This window comes from Mobula birostris, chromosome 14 (assembly GCF_030028105.1).
Source record: "Mobula birostris isolate sMobBir1 chromosome 14, sMobBir1.hap1, whole genome shotgun sequence".
Lineage (NCBI taxonomy): Eukaryota > Metazoa > Chordata > Chondrichthyes > Myliobatiformes > Myliobatidae > Mobula > Mobula birostris.
Window position 1 is genome coordinate 44,221,551 of NC_092383.1, and position 20,315 is coordinate 44,241,865.

Below are 20,315 nucleotides of genomic sequence, written 5' to 3' on the forward strand. Positions count from 1 at the left end.
AACCATTCAGTAAGGCGTTGTAAAGGCAATAGCCAAAGGTCTGTTTTTGATAGTGTGATGGGTATGTTTTGTTTTGGCTAATTGCAGGAACAACTCAAATACAAGAACAGCAGAAGATGGTAAAAAAAATCCATGAGGATGAATTGAATGATGTAAAGGATGATCTCTTTCAGTGTCAAAAGGATCAAGAGGCAAATGCAGACAATAAGGTGAGTAGTAAGTGAATATCAGTATATGAAGCACAGCCATCAGACTCCTTTCTGTGTGATCTTAGCTAAAATGAAATCTTCAGTATAGTTAAAATCTCAATAAAATTGTAAAACATGCTGTTTTACTGGAATACTCAGTAGGTTAAAAATACTGAATACAGATACTTAGTGTACTGATATTGTGTAACTTCTGATACCAAGTCTCAGTGAAACTATAAAGTGAATACTTATTATGGTTTTCTCTAACGATGGTACCAGTGAACAGCACGACCAATGGTGATATCCTGCAGACAGTTCACAAAACGACTTACTACTATTTTCAAACATGATTCTACTAAGCTGTGTGCAATTGGAATCTGTGATTTACATTTTAGAAACATAAAAACATAGAAAACCTACAGCACAGTACAGGCCATTCGGCCCACAAAGTTGTGCCAAACATGTCCCTACCTTAGAAATTACTAGGCTTACCCGTAGCCCTCTATTTTTCTAAGCTTCATGTACCTATCCAAAAGTCTCTGAAAAGACCCTGTCGTATTTGCCTCCACCACTGTTGCCGGCAGCCCATTCCATGCACTCTGTGTGTATAAAAAAAACTTGGCCCTGACATCTCCTCTGTACCTACTCCCCAGCACCTTAAACCTGTGTCCTCTTGTGGCAACCATTTCAGCCCTGAGAAAAAGCCCCTGACTACCCAACATTTTAATTTTGATTGTGTATTTTTGTGCTGATTGAGTGATCTGGTGCAACTTGTCTTCCTCTCCCTCTTGCTAGCTGCTGTTGGAGGAAAGTCCAAGAGTCTTGGGTTCCATGTTGTAGGCGATTATTCGGCGAGGCTGTTGGCTGTGGACTCATTTTGGGGGATTTTGAAATTCACATTGCATGTGTTTCTGGATTATGATTACTCCTTTCTTGTTGTTTTTGAATGGTTTGATCAATGAGGCTTGGGGGTGATTTGGCAAAGACTGACTGTGGCCTGCAGTAAACTAGCAATGCAAAATGAATATTCCTGGTTGAATGTTGATATTCTATGTGTTGTTGGCTGGCTTTTTGCCATTTCTCCAGTTAGTTTTTTTTTGCAGGTTGGGTGTTTGATGTTTTTGTTGAATGGCTCCATGCTGTTTCTTTGTATTGTGGCAGCTTGCAGGAGGATGTATCTCGGTTGTATTCTGTATACACACTTCCATCATCAATGTAATGTACTTTGAATCTTTATAACTTTCAGAATGTCTGTATTTATTGAGGTATAATTGATAAGCAGTCCACCTGGAGAAACTTTAGCTTTTAAATTATCAGGATTCAGAAACATTTTTGCCTTTGGGCAGGTTATGCATTCTTTTCATTATTTTCATTCCCTGTGCATATAACCATATATAACCATATAACAATTACAGCACAGAAACAGGCCATCTCGGCCCTTCTAGTCCGTGCCAAACTCTTACTCTCACCTAGTCCCACTGACCTGCACTCAGCCCATAACCCTCCATTCCTTTCCTGTCCATATATCTATCCAATTTAACTTTAAACAACAACATCGAACCACTTCTGCTGGAAGCTCGTTCCACACAGCTACCACTCTCTGAGTAAAGAAGTTCCCCCTCATGTTACCCCTAAACTTTTGCCTAACTCTCAACTCATGTCCTCTTGTTTGAAACTCCCCCACTCTCAATGGAAAAAGCCTATCCACGTCAACTCTATCTATCCTCCTCATAATTTTAAATACCTCTATCAAGTCCCCCCTTAACCTTCTACGTTCCAAAGAATAAAGACCCAACTTGTTCAACCTTTCTCTGTAACTTAGGTGATGAAACCCAGCTAACATTCTAGTAAATCTTTTCTGTACTGTATCTATTTTGTTGACATCTTTCCTATAATTCGGTGACCAGAACAGTACACAATACTCCAAATTTGGCCTTACCAATGCCTTGTACAATTTTAACATTACATCCCCACTCCTATACTCAGATCTATGCACCATTATTCCTAGATCCCTCTGTTCTACTGTATTCTTCAGTGCCCTACCATTTACCATGTATGTCCTATTTTGAATAGTCCTACCAAAATGTAGCACCTCACGCATTAAACTCCCATTTGCCATCTTTCAGCCCACTCTTCTAACTGCCCTAAATCTCTCTGCAAGCTTTGAAAGCCTACTTCATTATCCACAACGCCACCTATCTTAGTATCATCTGCATACTTACTAATCCAATTTACCACCCCATCATCCAGATCATTAATGTATATGACAAATAACATTGGACCCAATACAGATCCCTGAGGCCCACCGCTACACACCCTCCTCCAATCTGATAACCAGTTATCCACCACTACTCTCTGGCATCTCCCATCCAGCCACTACTGAATCCATTTTACTACTTCAATATTAATACCTAACGATTGAACCTCCCTAACTAACCTTCCGTTTGGAACCTTGTCAAAGGCCTTACTGAAGTCCATATAGACAACATCCACTACTTTACCCTCGTCAACTTTCCTAGCAACCTCTTCAAAAAATTCAATAAGATTTGTCAAACATGACCTTCCACGCACAAATCCATGTTGACTGTTTCTAATCAGATGCTGTTTATCCAGATAATTATATATACAGTCTCTAAGAATACTTTCCATTAATTTACCCACCACTGACGTCAAACTTACAGGCCGATAATTGCTAGGTTTACTCTTAGACCCCTTTTAAAACAATGGAACAACATGAGCAATACTCCAATCCTCTGGCACCATCCCTATTTCTAATGACATTTGAACTATTTCTGTCAGAGCCCCTGCTATTTCGACACTAACCTCCCTCAAGGTCCTAGGGAATATCCTGTCAGGACCCGGAGACTTATCCACTTTTATATTCCTTAAAAGCACTAATACTTCCTCTTCTTTAATCATCATAGTTTCCATAACTTCCCCACCTGTTTCCCTTACCTTACACAATTCAATATCCTTCTCCTTAGTGAGTACCAAAGAAAAGAAATTGTTCAACATCTTCCCCCATCTCTTTTGGCTCCACACATAGCTGTCCACTCTGATTCTCTAAGGGACCAATTTTATCCTTCACTGTCCATTTGCTATTAATATAACTGTAGAAACCCTTTGGATTTATTTTCACCGTACTTGCCAAAGCAACCTCGTATCTTCTTTTAGCTTTTCTAAATTCTTTCTTAAGATTCTTTTTACATTCTTTATATTCCTTGAGCACCTCATGTACTCCATGCTGCCTATATTTATTGTAGATATCTCTCTTTTTCCGAACCAAGTTTCCAATATCCCTTGAAAACCATGGCTCTCTCAAACTTTTAACCTTTCCTTTCAACCTAACAGGAACATAAAGATTCTGTACCCTCAAAATTTCACCTTTAAATGACCTCCATTTCTCTATTACATCCTTTCCATAAAACAATTTGTCCCAATCCACTCCTTCTAAATCCTTTAGTGTCTCCTTAAAGTTAGCTTTTCTGCAATCAAAAATCTCAACCCTGGGTGCAGACCTATCCTTCTCCATAATTATATTGAAACTAATGGCATTATGATCACTGGACCCGAAGTGCTCCCCAACATATACCCCCGTCACCTGACCTATCTCATTCCCTGACAGGAGATCCAACACTGCCTCTTCTCTAGTTGGTACCTCTATGTATTGCTGCAAAAAACTATCCTGCACACATTTTACAAACTCCAAACCATCCAGCCCTTTTACAGTATGGGCTTCCCAGTCTATGTGTGGAAAATTAAAATCTCCCACAATGACAACCTCGTGCTTACTACAAATATCTGCTATCTCTTTACAAATTTAGTCCTCCAATTCTCGCTACCCATTAGGTGGTCTATAATACACCCCTATAAGTGTTACTACACCATTCCCATTCCTCAATTCCACCCAAATAGCCTCCCTAGATGAGCCCTCTAATCTATCTTGCCAGAGCACCGCTGTAATATTTCCTCTGACAAGCAATGCAAAACCTCCCACTCTTGTCCCTCTGATTCTATCACACCTGAAGCAACGAAATCCAGGAATATTTAGTTGCCAATCACATCTCTCCTGCAACCATGTTTCACTAATAGCTGCAGCATCATACTTCGAAGTATCAATCCATGCTCTAAGCTCATCCACCTTTCTTACAATGCTCCTAGCATTAAAATAAATGCATTTAAGAAATTTTCCACCTCTTACTCTCTGTTTATCACTAACGGTGCAAACAACTTTACTATCTCCTTTTTCTTCCTTCTCCCCTACATCTGTTCCTACACTCTGGTTCCCCTCCCCCCTTGTATCTAGTTTAAATCCACTGGAGCCTCTCTAGCAAACCTACCTGCAAGAATATTTGTGCCCCTCCAGTTCAGATGTAAACCGTCCCGCCGAAAGAGGTCCCACCTTCCCTGGAAAACTGCCCAATTATCTATAAATCTGAAGCCCTCCCTCCTGCACGAATTAAATTGTTTTACTGATCCACTTCCCTTCCTAACTTCATCATGCCCATCCACCAACAACTCTTTCATTCTTGTTTATCAAAATACTGTTGACCTTGGTTGACTCTACCGAGTTCTACAGCTATCTTACAAGAATAAAATGTTTTTTTCCATTTCAAGCAGAAAGTTACCTTGGTGCAAGTTTTCCGGTGGTCGCTTCAGGAAAGAGGACGGGAATACTGCAGGGTAGCTAATTTTGTTCCATTTCTCAAGAAGAGAGGCAAGGATAGACCAGACTGGTGAGCCTGACATCAGTAGGGAAGTTACTGGAGGGATTTCTGAGGGACAAAGTCTACCCTCATTTGGATAGGCAAGGTCTGATCAAAATAGTCAGGATGGTTTTGTACATGGGAGGTCATGTCTGACAAATCTTTTGTCTTTTCTAAAGACTTAACTTAGTGTATAGGTGACATTAGGGCAGTGGATGTTCTCTAAATGGGCATTAGTAAGGCCTGCATGGCAGGCTAATCTGGAAGGTTAGATCAAATGGGATTCAGGGGAGCTAAGGAGGTGGATCTAGATTGGCTTGATAATAGGAAGCCAAGGATGATGGTTGAAAGTAGTTTTTCCTACTGGAGGCCTGTGACTAGTGGGATGCCCAGAGGTCAGTGTTGGTCCTCTATTAGTTATGTAAATGATTTGAATATGAATGTCCATGGCACAATTGGCAAGTTTGCTGATGATGCTGAATTATGGGTCTTTTTAAGGTGAAGCAGATTGCACTGAATTGTAAAGAGATTTTAATCAGTTCAGGAGTTGAACTGAGGAAATGGATAAATGTGAGGTGACAGTCAAACCAGGGTATGACCTATACAGTGAATGACAGGATATTGTTGAGTGTTTTGGAACAGAGATCAGGGATTACAAGTGCACAGTTCACTGAAAGTGGCTCAGAAGCAGACAAGGGTAGGGAAAAAGGCATCTAGAATATTGGCTCCATGAGTAGGGACATTACGTTGCAGCTAAATAAGTCACTGTGAGGCAGCACCTGGAGTATTTTATTGTATTGCCCTGTTATAGGAAAAACATTGTCAAGCTGTAGAGGGTACAAGAGATTTACATGGATGTTGTCTGGACTAGAAGACCTGATTTACTGGGAGAGGTTGGCCACACAGGATCTTTATTTCTTGAAGCATAGGAGGACAAGAGGTGACCTTAGAAGTTTATAAAATCATAAGGGTATGGATAAGGCAGTTGACCATAGTCTTTTGTGCAGGGTTGGGGAGTCCAAAACTTAGGCAAAATACAAGAAAGAGGGAAGAATTTTAAGAGACCAGAGAGGTATCTTTTTTACATAGAGGGCAGTGAATATCTGGAATGAGCTGCCCTGGGGAAATGTCTAAGGCAGGTCCAGTTTAAGAGGAATTTTGGTAAGTACTTGGAGGGGAGGAGCTTGGAGGGTTATGGGCTGAGCACGGCAACTGGGACTAGCAGGGAGGATGCTGTGATAGGAATGGAACTGAACATTGTTAGCATTGTACTCATACTCAGCTATCCTGTTACAAATTAGGCTGGAACTGAGGAGCTTTTGGAAGATGAAAAGGAAGATCCTGACATGCTACTTGCACTGACAGAACAGATAGATAATATGAGAAAGGAGAATCAACAGCTGAGAGAAAAACAAGCAGAGCTTCAGGTACTGGCTGCTTTTGGATTCTTTCATTGCTATTTCTCATATGTAGGTAAAATGTTATCAAATACTGTGATTTAAGTACTGGATAGGCCAGTGTGTGTATGTATATACAGTGACATGCAAAAAGTTTTTGCACCCCTGGGCAAAATTTCCAATGCTGTGAGTAGCTAAGCGAGTAAAAGATGACCTGATTTCCAAAAGGTATAAAGTTAAAGATGACACATTTCTTTAATATTTTAAGCAAGATTACTTTTTTATTTCCATTTTTTACAGTTTCAAAATAACAAAAAAGGAAAAGGGCCAGAAGCAAAAGTTTGGACACTCTACATGGTCAGTACTTAGTAACACCCCTTTTGGCAAGTATCACAGCTTGTAAACACTTTCTTTAGCCAGCTAAGAGCCTTTCAATTCTTGTTTGGAGGATTTTGCCAATTCTTCCTTGCAAAAGGCTTCTAGTTCTGTGAGATTCTTGGGCCATCTTGCATGCACTGCTCTTTTGAGGTCTATCCACAGATTTTCGATGATGTTTAGGTCAGGGACTGTGAGGGCCATGGCAAAACCTTCAGCTTGCGCCTCTTGAGGTAGTCCATTGTGGACTTTGAGGTGCGTTTAGGATCATTATCCTGTTGAAGAAGCCATCCCCTTTTCATCTTCAGCTTTTTTTTACGACGGTGTGATGTCTGCTTCCAGAATTTGCTGGTATTTAATTGAATTCATTCTTCACTCTACCAGTTAAATGTTCCCCGTGTCACAGGCTACATCACAAACAAGCCCAAAGCTTGATCGATCCACTCCAGTGCTTAACAGTTGGACAGGTGTGCTTTCCATGAAATTCTGCACCCTTTTTTCTCCAAACATACCTTTGCTCATTGTGGCCAAAGTTCATATAACCATATAACAATTACTGCAGGGAAACAGGCCATCTCGGCCCTTCTAGTCCGTACCGAACGCTTACTCTCACCTAGTCCCACTGACCTGCACTCAGCCCATAACACTCCATTCCTTTCCTGTCCATATACCTATACAATTTTCCTTTAAATGACAATATTGAACCTGCCTCTACCACTTCTACTGGAAGCTCGTTCCACACAGCCACCACTCTGAGTAAAGAAGTTCCCCCTCGTGTTACCCCTAAACTTTTGCCCCCTAACTCTCAACTCATGTCCTCTTGTTTGAATCTCCCCAACTCTCAATGGAAAAAGCCTATCCACGTCAACTCTATCTATCCACCTCATAATTTTAAATACCTCTATCAAGTCCCCCTTCAACCTTCTACGCTCCAAAGAATAAAGACCCAACTTGTTCAACCTTTCTCTGTAATTTAGGTGCTGAAATCCAGGTAACATTCCAGTAAATCTTCTCTGTACTCTCTCTATTTTGTTGACATCTTTCCTATAATTCGGTGACAAGAACAGTGCACAATACTCCAAATTTGGCCTTACCAATGCCTTGTACAATTTTAACATTACATCCCAACTCTCATACTCAATGCTCTGATTTATAAAGGCCAGCATACCAAAAGCTTTCTTCACCACCCTATCCACATGAGATTCCACTTTCAGGGAACTATGCACCATTATTCCTAGATCCCTCTGTTCTACTGCATTCTTCAATGCCCTACCATTTACCATGTATGTCCTATTTTGATTAGTCCTACCAAAATGTAGCACCTCACACTTATCAGCATTAAACTCCATCTGCCGTCTTTCAGCCCACTCTTCTAACTGGCCTAAATCTGTCTGCAAGCTTTGAAAACCTGCTTCATTATCCACAACGCCACCTATCGGCTGTAACAAAACCAAATTTCCCTCGGGATTAATAAAGTATATCTATCTATCTATCTTGGTATCATCTGCATACTTACTACTCCAATCTACCACCCCATCATCCAGATCATTAATATATATGACAAACAACGTTGGACCCAGTACAGGTCCTTGAGGCACACCACTAGTCACCGGCCTCCAATTTGACAAACAGTTATCCACCACTACTCTCTGGCATCTTCCATCCAGCCACTGTTGAATCCAGTTTACTACTTCAATATTAATACCTAACGATTGAACCTTCAAAACTAACCTACCGTGTGGAACCTTGTCAAAAGCCTTACTGAAGTCCATTTAGACAACATCCACTGCTTTACCCTCGTCAACTTTCCTAGTAACCTCTTCAAAAAATTCAATAAGATTTGTCAAACATGACCTTCCACACACAAATCCATGTTGACTGTTCCTAATCAGACCCTGTCTATCCAGATAATTATATATAACATCTTAGTTAAAGATAGTTCTGTTAAAGATGGCGCCGGTAACTGGCGACTTTGTGCGTGCTCTCCCAAGCAAACTGCCCTCTCCACTATCCTATACCCGAGAAACCCTTCTAAACCTCCAATTTAGCAAGATCAAGATCAACAACACCCTACCGAAGCTACTGACCGAGCTGGAGACCACTGCGCCAGAACTGCTCCTTAAACTCCGGACCGCACCTGGACCCGACCAACGAGGTGCACCACGTTCCCGAAGACCTGCGGTCTGCTACGGTGCCGGAGCGCTTGGAGATACGGCCCATTCCAACCAGCAACTCTCCGGAGCAGACGACCACACAGAAGTGACAGCAGAGACCTCAAGGTGCTCCAGACACTTCTCTGGAGCGACCACCGTAAAGTCCCGTTGGTGGCCATACACAACCTCTGGAAGTGAGGCCTCCGCCGTCGACCTTGGAAATCGAGACCGAGGCTCGACTGGAGCGGAGGCCTCCGCAACCATGGCTCGGTTTAAGGACTTGTTTCAGCAAGGAGCCCGGCCATCCGGGATTAAGTGTCGGCTTTGGGGCCCGACCCAATCAACAGCCCGGGCCCCTGGCAGCTGGAAGTGGCAGCGGAGCCTCGCCCGTCACTTGGCCCGACCCGGAGCGCACGACAATGCGACCGGCCGATCGATTCCTGCGGGACGCGTCCACCAACATGAAAGAGCTGACAACAACACACTGTGTCGATGGAGACCTGGAAAGATGCACTACTTACTGAGGAAGCGTGGGAAAAGAGCTGGGCTGCTGGTCAGATTGAAGCTGAGGGGCTTCAGGGTCCCTATGCCCACCATCCTACTAGCTAATGTGCAAGCCATAGAAAACAAGGTGGATGATCTTAAAGGGAGACTCACCAATTGCAGGGAGATGCAGAGCTGCTGTATATTCTGTTTCACCGAGAGCTGGCTCTCCCCTGCCACCCCCGACCTTGCCATCCAACCGGAGGGATTTTCGATCCATCGGATGGACCGCACGGCGTCTTCGGGCAAGCTGAGGAAAGGTGGTGGCTGCCTACTGATCAACACTGGGTGGTGCTCGGACACAGTGGCACTGACAAGCTCCTGCAGCCTGGACCTGGAACACCTGTTGGCGAAGTGTCATCCCTACTATCTGCCACGGGAATTCACCTTGTAAATTAATAAATCCAAGGAAGGCTGCGGGCCCAGATGGCGTCCCGGGACGGGCCTGTGCAAGTGAGCTAGCTGGAGTGTTTGCTGACATCTTCAACTGCTCCTTGCTTCAGTCTAAGATCCCCTTGTGTTTTAAGAAGGCAACGATAATCCCAGCGCCGAAGAAGAACAAGGTGGCATGCCTGAATGACTATCGACCTGTAGCTCTGACACCAATTGCTATGAAGTGCTTTGAGAGATTGGTTATGGCACACATCAACCACAGCCTACCGGTCAACCCCGATGCTTTGCAATTCGCCTACCGGAGCAACAGGTCAATGGCAGATGCCATCTCTCTAGCCCTACATTCCTCTTTGGAACACCTGGAGAATAAAGACGCATACGTAAGGCTCCTTTTCATTGACTACAGCTCTGCCTTTAATACCATAATTCTAAATAAACTGATTCCTAAGCTCCGGAACTTGGGCTTTAGCACTCAGATCTGCAGCTGGATCTTCAACTTCCTCACAGACAGGACCCAGGCTGTAAAAATAGGGGACAAGCTCTCCTCTACAATCACTCTGAGCACCGGTGCCCCACAAGGCTGTGTACTCAGCCCCCTGCTGTACTCACTGTACGCCCATGATTGTGTAGCCAAGTTTCCATCAAACTCAATATATAAGTTTGCTGATGACACAACATTTGTAGACCATATCTCGGGTAATGATGAGTTTGAGTACAGAGAGGAAATTAAGAACCTGGTGGCATGGTGCGAAGACAATAACCTATCCCTCAACGTCAGCAAGACGAAGGAATTGGTTGTTGACTTCGGAAGGAGTAGCGGACCACACGACCCAATTTACTTCAGTGTGGAACAGGTCAAAAGCTTTAAGTTCCTCGGGGTCAATATCACAAATGACCTGACTTGGTCCAACCAAGCAGAGTTCAGTGCCAAGAAGGCCCACCAGCGCCTTTACTTCCTGAGAAAGCTAAAGAAATTTGGCCTGTCCCCTAAAACCCTCACTAATTTTTATAGATGCACCGTAGAAAGCATTCTTCTAGGGTGCATCACAACCTGGGCTGGAAGTTGTCCTGTCCAAGACCGAAAGAAGCTGCAGAAGATCGTGAACACGGCGCAGCACATCACACAAACCAGCCTTCCGTCCGTGGACTCACTTTACACCACACGCTGTCGGAGCAGTGCTGCCAGGATAATCAAGGACACGACCCACCCAGCCAACAGACTTTTCGTCCCTCTTCCCTCCAGGAGAAGGTTCCGGAGCTTGAAGACTCGTACGGCCAGATTTAGGAGCAGCTTCTTTCCAACTGTGATAAGACTGCTGAATGGATCCTGACCCGGATCTGGGCCGTACCCTCCAAATATCCGGACCTGCCTCTTGGTTTTTTTGCACTACCTTACTTCCCATTTTTTCTATTTTCTATTTATGATTTATAATTTAAATTTTTAATATTTACTAATTTTAACTATTTTTAATATTTAATATTTGTAATCCAGGGAGTGTGAAGTGCAGAATCAAGTATCACTGTGATAATTGTATGTTCTAGTACCAATTGTTTGGCGACAATAAAGTATAAAGTATAACATCTCTAAGAATACTTTCCATTAATTTACCCACCACCGATGTCAAACTTACCGGCCGATAATTGCTAGGTTTACTCTTAGAACCCTTTTAAAACAATGGAACAACATGAGCAATACACCAATCCTCTGGCTCCATCCCCGTTTCTAATGACATTTGAAATATGTCTGTCAGAGCCCCTGCTATTTCGACACTAACCTCCCTCAAGGGTCTAGGGAATATCCTGTCAGGACCCAGAGACTTATCCACTTTTATATTCCTTAAAAGCGCCAGTACTTCTTCTTTAATCATCGTAGTTTCCATAACTTCCCTACTTGTTTCCCTTACTGTACACAGTTCAATATCCTTCTCCTTAGTGAATACCGAAGAAAAGAAATTGTTCAAAATCTCCCCCATCTCTTTTGGATCTACACATAACTGTCCACTCTGATTCTCTAAGGGACCAATTTTATCCCTCACTATCCTTTTGCTATTAATATAACTGTAGAAACCCTTTGGATTTTACAAACTCCAAACCATCCAGCCCTTTTACAGTATGGGCTTCCTAGTCTATGTGTGGAAAATTAAAATCTCCCACAATGACAACCTTGTGCTTACTACAAATATCTGGTATCTCCTTACAAATTTGGTCCTCCAATTCTCGCTCATCCTTAGATGGTCTATAATACACTCCTATAAGTGTTACTACACCTTTCCAATTCCTCAATTCCACCCAAATATCCTCCCTAGACAAGCCCTCTAATCTATCCTGCCAGAGCACCGCCGTAGTATTTTCTCTGACAAGCAATGCAAAACCTCCCCCTCTTGTCCCTCCGATTCTATCACACCTGAAGCAACGAAATCCAGGAATATTTAGTTGCCAATCACACCCCTCCTGCAACCATGTTTCACTAATAGCTACAATATCATACTTCGAGGTATCAATCCATGCTCTAAGCTCATCTACCTTTCTTACAATGCTCCTAGCATTAAAATAAATGCATTTAAGAAATTTTCCACCTCTTACTCTCTGTTTTATCACTAACGGTACAAACAACTTTACTATCTCCTTTTTCTTCCTTCTCCTCTACATCTGTTCCTACACTCTGGTTCCCCTCTCCCCTCGTATCTAGTTTAAATCCACTGGAGCCTCTCTAGCAAACCTACCTGCAAGAATATTTGTCCCCCTCCAGTTCAGATGTCTCGCCGGAACAGGTCCCACCTTCCCTGGAAAACTGCCCAATTATCTATAAATCCAAAGCCCTCCTTCCTGTACCATGTATTCAGCCATGTGTTGATCTGCGCTATCTTGCTATTTCTAAACCCCTGCACCTGGCACTGGTAGCAATCCTGAGATTGCTATCCTGGAGGTCTTGTCCTTTAACTTGGCACCTAACTCCCTAAACTCACCTTTCAGGACCTCCTCACTCTTCCTACCCACATCATTGGTCCCTACATGGACCACGATTTTCAGCTGCTCACCCTCCCTCTTGAGAATACTGAGAACTCGATTTGAGATATTGCGGACCTTGGCACCAGGGAAGCAACAGACCATCTGGGATTCTCGATCTCTTCCACAGAACCTCTTATCTGTCTCCCTAACTATCGAATCCCCTATCACTACTGCTCTCCTCTTTTCCCTTCTTCCCCTCTGAGCTGAGGGTCCCGTCTCGGTGCCAGAGAGGCAACCACTGCAACTTGTCCCTGGTAGGTCATCCCCATCAACAGTATCCAAAATGATGTACTTATTATTGGTGGGAACGGCCACAGGGGTGCTCTGCTCATTCTGTCTATTCCCCTTCCCTGTCCTGACAGTCACCCAGCTACCTGTCTCCTGACTCTTAGGGGTGACTATCTCCCTGTAACTCCTGTTTATTTCTGCCTCTGCCTCACGAATGATCTGAAGTTCATCCAGCTCCAGCTCCAGTTCCCGAACTCAGTTTGTCACGAGCTACGGGTGTAGTCATCAGGGACAATTGTGCTTGCCCTGACTTCCCACATACTGCAAATGGAGCACTCAACTGCCCTAACTACTGCCTCCATTACCTACTCCTAAGGTAATTAAATTAATTAGAGGAACTTACCCGGCCTTACCTCACCGGGAGCAAGCTTGTCCTCAGCCTCTGCTCGCCAAAGCCCCTGGAGCCAAAGTCTTCCTACTCTGTCTTCCTCTACTCCGTCGCCTGCTCTGTCAATCTGCTCGCTTTTTAACTCTCCGGCTGCCTCACGGACCGACTTTCACGCGCTTGCGCAGTCGCGTCCCGCTCAACTGCCGAAGAAATGACTGACCCTTCTCAATCTGCACGCTTTTTAACTCTCCCACTGCCTCATGGTCGGACTTCCATGAGCTTATGCAGTCGTGCCCATTCAGCTGTCAGCGTCAGAAGTTTGCAAAGGAACATCTAAACAAGCCTGATGCATTTTGGAAACAAGTCCTGTGGACTGATGAAGTTAAAATAGAACTTTTTGGCCGCAATGAGCTAAGGTATGTTTGGAGAAAAAAGGTTGCAGAATTTCATGAAAAGAACACCTCTCCAACTGTGAAGCACAGGGGTGGATCATTCATGCTTTGGGCTTGTGTTGCAGCCAGTGGCATGGGGAATATTTCACTGGTAGAGGGAAGAATGAATTCAATTAAATACCAGCAAATTCTGGAAGAAGACATTACAGCATCTGTTAAAAAAAAAAGCTGAAGATGAAAAGAGGATAGCTTCTAAACAGGATAATGATCCTAAACACACCTCAAAATCCACAATGGACTACCTCAAGAGGCGCAAGCTAAAGGTTTTGCCATGGCCCTCACAGTCCTCCGACCTAAACATCATCGAGAATCTGTGGATAGACCTCAAAAGAGCAGTGCATTCAAGATGGCCCAAGAATCTCACAGAACTAGAAGCCTTTTGCAAGGAAGAATGGGCAAAATCCTCCAAACAAGAATTGAAAGACCCTTAGCTGGCTACAGAAAGCGTTTACAAGCTGTGATACTTGCCAGAGGGGGTGTTACTAAGTACTGACCATGCAGGGTGCCCGAACTTTTGCTTCTGGCCCTTTTCCTTTTTTGTTATTTTGAAACTGTAAAAAATGGAAATAAAAAAGTAATCTTGCTGAAAATATTAAAGAAATGTGTCATCTTTAACTTTATGCCTTTTGGAAATCAGATCATCTTTTACTCGCTTAGCTATTCACAATAATTGAAATTTTGACCAGGGGTGCCCAAACCTCTGCATGCCACTGTATATATAGGAAGATGGTGGTTGCGATTCAAAAATAAGAGTACTTAGCTTTGTATTGGCTTAGTAGTATTATTTGGTAATTGGAAAGACAACGTACAAAAGTCTTAGGTGTGTATTTATTTATATTAATAGACAAGAAAATATACCTAATGAGTGGACTGATTTTCCTAGACCTTGATTCCTCCAAGTTAGCCAGAATTCTGTTTTATTCTCCCTTTTGAAATTCTTAATTCATCTGTTAACTTTTTAAATAATTGGAGTTAATGCATTTTCACAACAACTTATTCATTCAAGTTAAAGTATTTAGTGTTCAAACTGTATTGAATAGCATTGCATATCTGTACAATGATTTCTTGTTTCGTTTTAGTGAAACGATGTTAACCATATTATTTTGCATTTAGCTTAACTCCTTTTTCATTGGGACTTTATACTGCAAACTTAAAACTTTTTACCCTCACTTTTGTTTTCCTTAACACAGGTTTGTTTCTGAGAGAATTTGAGCACAGGACATCACTAATTCCCAGAAGTGATTTTTCTTATCCATAGCTCACCAAAAGTGGTAACACAAGTGGACAGGATAGCAAAGGATGCATTTGGCATGCTTGCCTTCATAGGAGAAGAGATGTTAGAGCTGTACAAAACATTGGAGTATTGTGTGAAGTTCTGGTGATGGACTACAGTAAGGATGTGGTAGCAGTAGAGAGAGCACAGAAGAGATTTAGCAGGATGTTGTCTCGTATGGAGAACTGTAGTTATAAGGAGAGATGTGATAGTCTGGGTTTTTTCGCCATGGTGTGCAAGGCACTGAGAGGACACTTCCTAGTTTATAAAGAAATATTTATTCCAGGGCAGGGTTCTGGTAAGAATGCACAGTTTTAAGCAGAAGGAAGACATAAAAAGGCAATCTGAGAGGAGTGATGGTTGTTTGGAACCATGCTGGCAGCTAGAGGCAGAAGCAATTACAACATTTTAAAAGACACTTAGACAAATTCTTGAATAGGAAAAACATGGAGAGATCCAGGTCTAATGCAGGTCAATGGGTCTCTTAGTCAGTATAGATGAGGCAGGCTGAAAGAGCCAGTTTCTACCCTATACAAGTCTATAATTCTAGATGAGCACTCAGTTTCTACAAGGTCCACTCTAGATAAGGGTTTATTTATAAAGCTGATTATGCCTGATTGGAACCCGCAACAAGGAACGAAAGTTAGAGGTAAAGCAAAAGAAAATCAACATTTGGCCAAAAGTGCAGACAAAATGTCAGTTTTTTCCCTCACAATAAAATACAAAACAAAACCACCAGAAAGCATGAAAAGCCCCATTAGATAAAAGACCCCTTGCCTTCCAAAGAAAAGTACACACTTGTCCAAAAATAAAAAAATCTATAAGTTTTGGGTAAAGCACTGTCTCCCCACACCTCTTAAAATCTGAATGCCAGATGCTTGATGGCTGGTGAATGCATTTAGAAATCTTTATTGAGAATTTATTTCCACTTATTGTTTTCAATTTCAGTGACAAGGAAACTAGCAAATTTCATTTTAATATTCCTTTACTAGTTTACTACTTCAACTTAACGTAAAAATAAACATGAGTAGCTACATTTATTTGAACAATTTATCCCATTTCACGTGATCAGTAAGTGTTGTCGTTGAAACCTTTCAAGATACTTTCAATGAGATTATGTGGAAATGCTACTCTCTGGTGTCAATCATAATTGTGCAATAACTATCCTATTCGTTAAGATTGCTAATAATTTCTGTGTATAACTAGAGCATCTTGCAAAGTGAAATCAAGCGAAATAAGTGACAACAGGATTTTGCTTGTGGATAAGCTTAATACCTTCTATGCTGGAGGAACTCAGTAGGCCAGGCAGCATCTATGGAAAAGAGTACAGTCGACATTCCGGGCTGGGCTCCTTCATCAGGACCGGAAAGGAAGGGCAGAAGTCAGAATGTGGTTGGGGTGGGGAGGAAGAGGTACAAGGTGGCAGGTGATAGGTTAAACAGAGAGGGGGAGGGATGAAGTAAAGAACTGGGAACTTGATTGGTGAAAGAGATACAGTGGCATGCAAAAGTTTGGGCACCCCGGTCAAAATTTCTGTTACTGTGAATAGCTAAGCGAGTAAAAGATGAACTAATTTCCAAAAGGCATAAAGTTAAAGATGACACACTTCTTTAATATTTTAAGCAAGAAAACTTCTTTATTTCCATCTTTTACAGTTTCAAAATAACAAAAAAAGGAAAAAGGCCTGAAGCAAAAGTTCGGGCACCCTGTATGGTCAGTACTTAGTAACACCCCCTTTGACAAGTATTACAGCTTGTAAACGCTTTTTGTAGCCAGCTAAGAGTCTTTCAATTCTTGTTTGGGGGATTTTCGCCCATTCTTCCTTGCAAAGGGCTTCTAGTTCTGTGAGATTCTTGGGCCGTCTTGCATGCACTGCTCTTTTGAGGTCTATCCACAGATTTTCAATGATGTTTAGGTCAGGGGACTGTGAGGGCCATGGCAAAACCTTCAGCTTGCGCCTCTTAAGGTAGTCCATTGTGGATTTTGAGATGTGTTTAGGTTCATTATCCTGTTGTAGAAGCCATCCTCTTTTCATCTTCGGCTTTTTTACAGACAGTGTGATGTTTGCTTCTAGAATTCAGACATCCCACCTCTCCCGGAAGTTCTGGGAGTCTCCCACATATTAATAGTGGCTCCCTGATGCCCGCAAATTATATACAATATCCCGGAAATCAATTTTTTTTTGAGAGCGAGTAAGTGAGAGAGAGAGAGAGTGTGAGAGCGCGAGAGAGAGAGCAACCATGAGAGAGAGCAAGAGAGCGTGCGAGAGAGAGAGAGCACGACCACAGGAGAGAGAGAGACAGAGGGAGCGCACATGAGAGAGAAAGAGTGAGCGCGCGCCATGGGAGAGTGTTCCAAAAAAAGAAAATATAAAACGTACGTCACGCCAGACTACCCTAAAGTGTACCCCTGCCTAGGGGTCAAAAATAATGACAGTGTTGCTTGCTGCGCTGTTTGCAACAGTGACTTTTCTATTGCCCATGGTAGGTTAAGACTGTAAAAGACATGTTGAGGCGAATTTAACAGGTGTCATTCATTCATTAGCAGAGCTAATGTTATTTAAACTAGCTGGCTAGCTGCTAAGGAGCTACTCTATTGCAGACATCCCACCTCTCCTGGAAGTTCCGGGAGTCTCCCGCAAATTGATGGTGCTACCTCCCTGAAATTAGTTTTTGCAGGATGGGATGTCTGAGAATTTGCTGGTATTTAATTGAATTCATTCTTCCCTCTACCAGTAAATGTTCCCCGTGCCGCTGGCTGCAAAACAAGCCCAAAGCATGATTGATCCATCCCCGTGCTTAACAGTTAGAGAGAGGTTCTTTTCATGAATTTCTGCACCCTTTTTTCTCCAAACGTACCTTTACTCATTGCAGCTAAAAAGTTCTATTCAAAAGGTTCAAAGGAACATCTGAACAAGACTGATGCATTTTGCAAACAAGTTCTGTGAACTGATGAAGTTAAAATAGAACTTTTTGATTGCCATGAGGAAAGGTATGTTTGGAGAAAAGAAGTTGAAGTTGTTCTGAATGTTTGGGAGGCTTGAGCCCTTGATGGAGTTGGCTGAGTTTACAATTTTCTGCAGCTTTTTTTTCCCAATCCTGTGCAGCGACACTCCATATCAGATGGTGATGCAACCAACAGGAATTCTGCAGATGCTGGAAATTCAAGCAACACACATCAAAGTTGCTGGTGAACACAGCAGGCCAGGAGGCAAGGTCAGGACGAAGGGTCTCGGCCTGAAACGTCAACTGCACCTCTTCCTACAGATGCCTCCTGGCCTGCTGCGTTCACCAGCAACTTTGATGTGTGTTGGTGATGCAACCAGATAGAATGCTCTTCACGGTACATCTCTAGAAATTTGTGGGTGTCTTTGGTGATATACCAATTCTCTTCAAACTCCTCATTAAATATAGCTGCTATCATGCCTTCCAGAATCTGCCTCCTGATCTGTTTGTTACTCAGTGTCTCTGTTGCTATTGGGAGTGGGAGATGTCTCTAAAATACACCCAAAAGAGTGAGCACTCCCTTCCTGTTTCTGACTTTCACCCACTCAGACTCAGTAGACAGTCCCTCCACGACTTCCTCCTTTTCTACAGATGTGTTTAGCAATGCCACTCCTCACCTTTTTTTTTTTACTTCCCTCCCTATTCCTTTTGGAACATCTAAACCCTGGAAAAGCAGTCATTCCTGCCCTTATTTCAGTCAAGTTTCTGTAAAGGCCACATCAGTTCCATTTATTGACCCATGCTCCAAGTTCTTGTTTCCTGATACTTGCTTTAAAATACATACTTCAACCCATCCCACTAACTGCAATTTTGCCTTATCAACTTCCTATTCTATCTCAAGACTTTGCATGCTGCATCTACCTCTACACCAATTGCCATATCCTCTGACCTGTCAATCTGGTTCTTATCCACCTGCCAAGCTAATTTAACCTTTCCCAACAGGTCTATCAAATCTGCTTGCAAGGATATTGATTCCTCTCAAGTTCAGGTGTAACCCTGATCTTTTTGTACAGATTTAGCTTCCTTGGAAGGGATTCCAATGATCCAGAAATCTGAAACCCTACCTCACCAATTCCTCAGCCATGCACTCATCTGCCAAATCATCGTATTCTTGTCCTCACTGGAGTGTGACAGAGGCAGCAATCCAGAGACAACTACCCCTGAGGTCCTGCTTTTCAGCTGTCTACCTAGCACCTTGTATTCTCTCTGCAGGGCCTCATCCATTTTCCTACCTGTGTTGTTGGTACCAATATATGTACCACAACCTTAAGCTGTTCACAGACCCCTGTAGAATGCTGTGGACCTGATCCAGAACATCCCTGGACCCCGAACCTTGCACTTGGGAGGCAACATACCCTCTGAGGTTACATCCACACTAGACAGGATAATTTTGAAAATGCCGGTTTCGCGTAAAAACGATAGGCGTCCACACCAGGCGTTTTTGAAAATACCTCCATCCACATTGAAACAGATATTTGGGCGAATCACTTCCTACTGGGCATGTGCAGGACACATCTACAGAAAACAAACAAAGAGTCTTCACCCGCTTCGACGAGTACACGGCCCGACTCTGACAGTTTGGCCAGCAACAGGTGATGGCTGCGACATGTTTGGTGTCGAATCTCACCATGAAAGACTCAGTGCGCGTTTGTCCAGTTACAGTGGGTTTGTACATAACACAGCATCCACACAAACAAGATTACCCAGTTTGGTGGGGCCGAAGGCTGCTCTCCCTAGACAAGCTGAGCGGACCTGAGTGTTACACATGTCCCCTTATTAACCATTTCAGCCCTGGGATAAAGTCTCCGACTGTCAACTCAATCGGTGCCTCTTATCATCGTATACACCTCTAGTCTCTTCACCGATGAAAGGGACGACAGCTACAACTAAATTCAATAAGGCTTGTTACTGGACAAAAGTGAAATTTGCTGACCTCATTTGTTTGCCTTTACTTTTGCCATGTCTTTCTGTATTATTTTGCTGTATTTAACATGTGCAAGAAAATGAGTTATTGGGCAAAAGTGATTTTATTTTTACCTGAGTAAAAGTGAAACTTACAATTTTCCTTTTTTAGCGTTAACATTTTTACGTCTATGCCAAACATAAGCTACTACTTAAAAATGATATTTTGGAAGTAGTGACAATTGCATCTATTGAATGTTTGCACAAGTAATATATTAATAAAGCACCTTGTTAAATGTATAA

The 20,315-nt window shown here is 42.7% G+C and overlaps 1 protein-coding gene across 1 annotated transcript in view; it reads left to right on the forward strand.

The window, feature by feature from the left end:
• The window catches only part of ccpg1 (cell cycle progression 1), a 69,957-nt gene that overhangs the window by 41,507 nt on the left and 8,135 nt on the right, over positions 1-20,315 (forward strand). The window contains exons 8-9 of the mRNA XM_072278466.1: positions 88-209; positions 6,196-6,321. Of these exons, the coding sequence (XP_072134567.1) occupies positions 88-209; positions 6,196-6,321 (248 nt within the window). The remainder of the gene's footprint in view (positions 1-87; positions 210-6,195; positions 6,322-20,315) is intronic.